The sequence below is a fragment of the Scyliorhinus torazame genome, chromosome 29, assembly GCF_047496885.1.
Source record: "Scyliorhinus torazame isolate Kashiwa2021f chromosome 29, sScyTor2.1, whole genome shotgun sequence".
NCBI classification, from domain to species: Eukaryota; Metazoa; Chordata; class Chondrichthyes; order Carcharhiniformes; family Scyliorhinidae; genus Scyliorhinus; species Scyliorhinus torazame.
In genome coordinates, this window is record NC_092735.1 from 1,282,998 (window position 1) to 1,290,652 (window position 7,655).

General features: G+C 52.6%; 1 protein-coding gene across 2 annotated transcripts in view; it reads right to left on the reverse strand.

Moving 5' to 3' along the window:
* The window catches only part of xrcc6 (X-ray repair complementing defective repair in Chinese hamster cells 6), a 78,462-nt gene extending 71,037 nt beyond the window's left edge, over window positions 1–7,425 (reverse strand). Inside the window, exons 1-3 of one of the 2 annotated variants that reach the window (XM_072491968.1) lie at window positions 7,370–7,425; window positions 6,440–6,533; window positions 3,329–3,438 (exon numbers count right to left, since the gene is read on the reverse strand). In XM_072491968.1, the coding sequence (XP_072348069.1) occupies window positions 3,329–3,438; window positions 6,440–6,509 (180 nt within the window). In that variant the 5' untranslated portion in view covers window positions 6,510–6,533; window positions 7,370–7,425. Of the gene's footprint in view, window positions 1–3,328; window positions 3,439–6,299; window positions 6,534–7,369 lie in introns of those variants that run through there. The other variant, XM_072491967.1, reaches the window with a different exon arrangement.
* Window positions 7,426–7,655: the final 230 nt, after the last annotated feature.

A 7,655-nucleotide genomic window follows, 5' to 3' on the forward strand; every position in this document is an offset into this window, starting at 1 on the left:
GCATGTGTGTATCCGTGTGTGTGTGTCTGTGTGTGTGTATCTGTGTGTGTGTGTGTGCATGTGTGTGTGTGTGTGTATCTGTGTGTGTGCGTGTATCTGTGTGTGTGCATGTGTGTATCTGTATGTGTGTGTGCATGTGTGTATCTATGTGTGTGTGTGTATCTGTGTGTGTGTGTTTGTGCATCACTGCCCATCAAGTCGCTGCCAATATATGAGATTCTGATTAAATCCCATGAGTGAGTTCTAAGCCTCTAAAGGGACGGTCAATAGAGAATTAAAGGTGCTATAGTTAAATGCGCGCAGTGTACGGAACAAGGTAGATGAGCTTATGGCCCAGATTGTGACTGGCAGGTATGATGTGGTAGGCATCACAGGGACATGGTTGCAGGGGGTTCAGGACTGGCATTTAAACATCCACGGATTCACAACCTATCGAAAAGACAGAGAGGTGGGCAGAGGGGGCGGGGTTGCCTTGTTAATTAGGAATGAAATTAAATCAATAGCACTAAACGACATAGGGTCAGATGATGTGGACTCTGTGTGGGTCGAGTTGAGGAACCACAAAGGCAAAAAAACCATAATGGGAGTTATGTACAGGCCTCCTAACAGTGGTCAGGACCAGGGGCACAAAATGCACCACAAAATAGAAAGTGCATGTCAGAAAGGCAAGGTCACAGTGATCATGGGGGACTTCAATATGCAGGTGGACTGGGTAAATAATGCTGCCAGTGGACCCAAGGAAAGGGAATTCATTGAATGTTTACAGGAGGGCTTTTTGGAACAGCTTGTGATGGAGCCCACGAGGGAACAGGCCATTCTGGACTTAGTGTTATGTAATGAGCCAGACTTGATTAAAGATCTTAAAGTAAGGGAGCACTTAGGAGGCAGTGATCATAATATGGTAGAATTCAATCTCCAATTTGAAAGAAAGAAGGTAGAATCAGATGTAAAGGTGTTACAGTTAAATAAAGGTAACTACAGGGGCATGAGGGAGGAACTGACGAAAATCGACTGGGAGCCAGAGCCTAGTGGGAAAGACAGTAGAACAGCAATGGCAGGAGTTTCTGGGAGTAATTGAGGACACAGTACAGAGGTTCATCCCAAAGAAAAGAAAGGTTAGCAGAGGGGGGATTAGGCAGCCATGGCTGACAAAGGAAGTTAGGGAATGCATCAAAGCAAAAGAGAAAGCCTATAATGTGGCAAAGAGTAGCGGGAAGTCAGAAGATTGGGAAGGCTATAAAAAAAAACAGAGGATAACAAAGAGAGAAATAAAGAAAGAGAGGATCAAATTTGAAGGTAGGCTAGCCAGTAACATTAAGAATGATAGTAAAAGTTTCTTTAAATACATTAAAAACAAACGGGAGGCAAAAGTTGACATTGGGCCGCTCCAAAATGACGCTGGTAATCTAGTGATGGGAGACAAGGAAATAGCTGAGGAACTAAATAAGTACTTTGCGTCAGTCTTCACAGTAGAAGACATGAGTAATATCCCAACAATTCCGGAGAGTCAGGGGGCAGAGTTGAATATGGTAGCCATCACAAAGGAGAAAGTGCTAGAGAAACTAAGAGGTCTAAAAATTGATAAATCTCCGGGCCCAGATGGGCTACATCCTAGAGTTCTAAAGGAGATAGCTGAAGAAATAGTGGAGGCGTTAGTTATGATCTTTCAAAAGTCACTGGAGTCAGGGAAAGTCCCAGAGGATTGGAAAGTCGCTGTTGTAACCCCCATGTTCAAGAAGGGAACAAGGAAAAAGATGGAAAATTATAGGCCAATTAGCCTAACCTCGGTTGTTGGCAAGATTCTAGAATCCATTGTTAAGGATGAGATTTCTAAATTCGTGGAAGTGCAGGGTCGGATTAGGACAAATCAGCATGGATTTAGTAAGGGGAGGTCGTGCCTGACAAACCTGTTAGAGTTCTTTGAAGAGATAACAAATAGGTTAGACCAAGGAGAGCCAATGGATGTTATCTATCTTGACTTCCAAAAGGCCTTTCATAAGGTGCCTCACGGGAGACTGCTGAGTAAAATAAGGGCCCATGGTATTCGAGGCAAGGTACTAACATGGATTGACGATTTGCTGTCAGGCAGAAGGCAGAGAGTTGGGATAAAAGGTTCTTTTTCGGAATGGCAACCGGTGACGAGTGGTGTCCCACAGGGTTCAGTGTTGGGGCCACAGCTGTTCTCTTTATATATTAACGATCTAGATGACGGGACTGAGGGTATTCTGGCTAAGTTTGCCGATGATACAAAGATAGGTGGAGGGGCAGGTAGTATGGAGGAGGTGGGGAGGCTGCAGAAAGATTTAGACAGTTTAGGAGAGTGGTCCAAGAAATGGCTGATGAAATTCAACGGGGGCAAGTGCGAGGTTTTGCACTTTGGAAAAAAGAATAGAGGCATGGACTATTTTCTAAACGGTGACAAAATTCATAATGCTGAAGTGCAAAGGGACTTGTGAGTCCTAGTCCAGGATTCTCTAAAGGTAAACTTGCAGGTTGAGTCCGTAATTAAGAAAGCAAATGCAATGTTGTCATTCATCTCAAGAGGCTTGGAATATAAAAGCAGGGATGTACTTCTGAAGCTTTATAAAGCATTAGTTAGGCCCCATTTAGAATACTGTGAGCAATTTTGGGCCCCACACCTCAGGAAGGACATACTGGCACTGGAGCGGGTCCAGCGGAGATTCACACGGATGATCCCAGGAATGGTAGGCCTAACATACGATGAACGTCTGAGGATCCTGGGATTATATTCATTGGAGTTTAGGAGGTTGAGGGGAGATCTAATAGAAACTTACAAGATAATGAATGGCTTAGATAGGGTGGACGTAGGGAAGTTGTTTGCATTAGCAGGGGAGACTAGGACCCGGGGGCACAGCCTTAGAATAAAAGGGAGTCACTTTAGAACAGAGATGAGGAGAAATTTCTTCAGCCAGAGAGTGGTGGGTCTGTGGAATTCATTGCCACAGAGGGCGGTGGAGGCCGGGACGTTGAGTGTCTTTAAGACAGAAGTTGATAAATTCTTGATTTCTCGAGGAATTAAGGGCTATGGAGAGAGAGCGGGTAAATGGAGTTGAAATCAGCCATGATTGAATGGTGGAGTGGACTCGATGGGCCGAATGGCCTTACTTCCGCTCCTATGTCTTGTGGTCTTATGGTCTTCAGTGTGGACATTTTGACTGTGCACTGCTCCAGATTGACCGAATTTAGTTCATTATCTTATCATGAGTGAGTTTGAACTCTCAGCCTCTGGGTCACCGGTCCCGTCACTGCCAGAGCTGGACACTTACTGCCGAATGTGCACACTGCCCTATCACTGGTCTCCTCTTACCTGAATAGTCATGTCAAATGCTGAAATGTCTTCATCATTCTTTTCAAACATGGCTTCCGAGGCATCAATGAGGAAGATTAAGCTGTCCCTTCCTCCGTATCGAACGTCCTCTGAAACACAAATCAACATGTCACAACCCTAAATCATGGAAAAGTGGGGAAACTGCATTATTCTCCAACCCCCTCTCTGTATTACGAGGGATTAAGGTGTTTGCAACAACTGGGCACCACGGAGGTGGGTGTAATACATTCTCTTTGGTTGAAAGGTCCACGGGTGCGATCTGCGTCCGCTTTACACCCACCAGGCGGTGTGGCCGGGAGATGCCACTCCCGGGATCTACCCAGCTCGGCACCCCTCGAGAGACCCAACGCGATCCCGCAAGACGTGGTGGAATCACTATTTCGCAAAGCTGCAAATTAGAGTCAGACAGCTAGTCTCACTCCTGTAAGCACTCCCCTGATCTCCCGAGGCGAGGGGTCAAACCCCTTTGACTTGGCCACCTTGGGAGACGCTGGTCAGTGCTGTCTCCACCAACAGGGACTTGGCGGAACGGCATTTGTGGAGGTCTCCCTTGGGCACCGGAGGTTCCAGGTGTTTGCCCTCAAGGCAGGATGGCATCCTGGTACTGCCACCTGGGTGCCAGGCAGTCACCACCCAGGTGGCATTGTCGGAATACCAGGCTGCCATTTTTCCCACGGAGGGGATCGGACCCAGGAGTTCCCTGCACATGGGGGGGGGGGGGGGGGGGGGTTGGGGAGTTGGAGTTGGGGAGTGAGGGGGAAGGACCCCCTTATAGGTGAATTGGGCTTTGGGGGCGGGGTTTGAGGGCTGAAAGATCAGGACGTTATTTAAAAATGGCACGTGCTCTTGCAGACAGTCAGCAGTGACATCGGCTGAGTGATTTCCTGTGCTGTCACAGCTCTGTAACAGGGTTCTATATATTGTAATATCTTTCACAACTTCAGGATCTCTCATCTGGCTTTACAGCTTTCCAGTCCCCCCTTCTTCACAATACTGCCAGCCCCCCCCCACCTTCACAATACCCCCCCCCACCTTCACAATACTGCCAGCCCCGCCCCCCCCCTTCACAATACTGCCACGGAATCCTTTACATCCACCTCGAGGTGCACCTCCAGGTGACAATTCATCCAACAATGTAACACTCGGTAAGTGCCAGCCTGGATGAGGAGCTCGAGTTTGGGACAGAAACCCACCACTTTGTGACCCACAGAGCCAAGGGAAACACAGCAAAGGGAATCCTTGCCCACAAAGATTCTCCCTGCAGTGAGCTGTGCCGTGGGCTATTCATTACCCACCTTGAAGGGGAGGGGTCCTCGCCTGCCACGGGTCAGATACCTCACCTGAGTGAGCACTCAGAACATCTACCATCAACATCTAAAGGGTGATTTCTTTAGGCTTCACACAATAACAGAATTGTTACGGGGCAGAGGGAGGCCATTTGACCCACCGTGACCATAACAATGAATAAAAATCTGAATGGTCCCCTCCTGCTCCTCAGCCCCGTGCTTCCTCTGGTCAGAGGAGGAGCCTCGAAGGGGATTGGAAGATGGCAGCACAGGCGGTGACTGCTCGACGGAACTGACTTACGGCCGATTAGTGTCAAATACCTGGGGCGGGAAACTCCGATCCTGGGGCTAAGTGCTGACGTCACCTGGCCCCGAGGGTCAGCGACCCTGCGCTGCAGTGGGCCAGCATGGCAGTGGAGTGCCTCACGCTGCTCCAGCTGCCGATGTGAGCGTGAGCACGGCCGGCACGCGTTCTCGCATGTACGTGGGTTGCCTTCACCGCGCCGGCCCTGACGCAACATGGCGGAAACCTACAGGGGCCCAGCGCGGAGGAACATAGGCCCCCACCGGAATAGCGCCCCTGCCGATCAGTAGGTCCGATCGCGGGCCAGGCCCCCGGAGTCGGATCCCCCCATCAGGCCGCCCCCCCGTAGCCAGAACGCCGAGGTCCCACCGGGTAGGACCACACGAGAACGACGCCAGCGGGACTCGGATGAACTCGGCGGGCATTCGGCCCATCGTGCGGGAGAATCGCCGGGGGGGGGGGCGCGTTGAGCGGGCCCCGACCGGCGCCGCGGCGACGCAATTGCCGCATATTCTCCAGTCGCTGGAGAATCAGTGGGCCGGCGTCGGAGCAGCGTCGCGGGTTTCGCGCCCCCCCCCCCCCCCCCCCCCCCGGTTAGTCTCCGACCCGGGATTGGAGAATCCTGCCCCTGGTCGATTGGGACCAGAATCAGGTCAGCCATGATGTTGTTGAATGGGTAGCAGGCTCGAAAGGCCCAGCGGCCTACTCCTGCTCAGTTTTCTTCTGCTCCACAGGGAATGTTGGGAGATGCTGTCTAACTCTGTGGGGATCCCAGGGAGAGGGAAGAAAGCACAATATCGGCGGTCATGCTTTCCTCAGACACACCCCAGGGGTCGCAAGGGGGAAGATCATAACAGAGAGAGCACACATTATCCAAGAGGAAATCTCTGTGAAAACACAGAACTGCTCAGGCAGAGCCACTCTGGCTGATTCAGTCGGGTGCTCTTTCCAACGGCCGGTGCGGACCCGTTGGGCCGAATGGTCTCCTTCTGCACTGTACGGATTCTATGATTAGGCCAATTTGTCTGGGTGAAGCACCGCGGAGCACTGCTTTATCGCTCATGGCGGCTCGGATTTTAGGTCATGATCTGAATTATCACCAAGTGCAGAGCGTGTTGAACTTAAACATAAGAAATTCGAGCTCAATCCCGGCCCTGGGTCACTGTCCGGGTGGAGTTTGCACATTCTCCCCGTGTCTGCGTGGGTTACGCCCCCGCAACCCAAAGATGTGCAGGGTGGGTGGATTGGCCACGCTAAATTGCCCCTTAATTGGAAAAAAAAGAATTGGGCACTCTAAATTTAAAAAAAATAGGAGTAAGCCATTCGGCCTAGCGAGCCTGCAATGAGCTGGGACAGTCACCTCCACTTTCCTGCCTCTATGACCCGAGATTTCTTTTTCTATCAACTTGTCCCACACAGCCTTCAATGTTCCGATTCCCGAGAGGTGTACGGCGTGTTGTACACTTCAGCTTCGGGTGAGTTTATTCACTCTCACCCTACCGTCATAATCCTCGGCCTCCTCCTGATCGTCCTCATCTTCATTCCGAAAGTGGGAATGCCAATCCGACATGTCTGCTGCGAAGTGCCAACTGCCCTGTCGGTAAAAACACGAGAGAGCAGATTAACGGGCATTGCTGGAGCACGGGATTAGCGGTGATGGGCCAGGGGGAGCAGGTGGCAGGTGATTCCGGCACTCTCCACACAAAGATTGTTTTTAAAAGGACGCAATTAGTCATAAACTAAGTGAATGATGGAGCAGATTAGAGGGGCTGAATGGCGATTCCAATCTGCGAAGTGAGATCTGAGGACAGGAAACCTGCGCAACATGAGATTGTTTGAACCAGGCTGCTGCCTGACAGCGCCAGGGACCGGGCTCAATTCCCGGCTTGGGGCACTGACCGTGCGGAGTCTGCACCTTCTCCCCGTGTCTGCGCGGCGAGAGGAGGGGCTGCCCCGCACCAGCTGAAACTGGCCTCGGGACTGGGGGAGCGGTCCCTTTAAGAGGACCAGCGTCACCCTGACTGACAGCAGGAGAGGAGCCATCAGCCAATCAGAGTTTGGACAGAGGGAAGGCAGGCAGCCAATCAGACGAAAGGTGGGCGGTGCTGGGGGGGATACAGCCAATGGAAGCGGTGTTAGGAACCAATCAGCCGCGGGGTGGGTGGGCTCAAACGGCAGTTCGATTGACAGCCGCGGTAACCAATCAGAACCGGGGGCAGCGGTCAATCGCTGATGGGGCGCGCGGGCAGTTTGGGCGGAGAGCGCGCGGGGCCGAGCGCGCGGGGCGGGGCCGCGGGGAGCGCGCGGGGCGGGGCCGCGGGGAGCGCGCGGGGCGGGGCCGCGGGGAGCGCGCGGGGCCGAGCGCGCGGATTCAGTCGCGCTCCCCTCGCGCCGCGATGGGCAATGCTGAGGAAATGGCGCCTCACGCACGGCGGTGGTTCCCGGTCCGCGGAGCTCAGACTTCCGGTCCCCAGAGTCTCGCGACAACTGAGTCTGCGCAGGCGCGCCGGCAGGACCCCGCCCGCTGGAAACCCCGCCCCTACAGAAACCACGCCCCCTGGAAACCCCACCCTCTGAAAACCCCACCCCTACAGAAACCACGCCCCCTGGAAACCCCACCCTCTGCAAACCCCGCCCCTACAGAAACCACGCCCCCTGGAAACCCCACCCTCTGCAAACCCCGCCCCTACAGAAACCCCACCCTCTGCAAACCCCG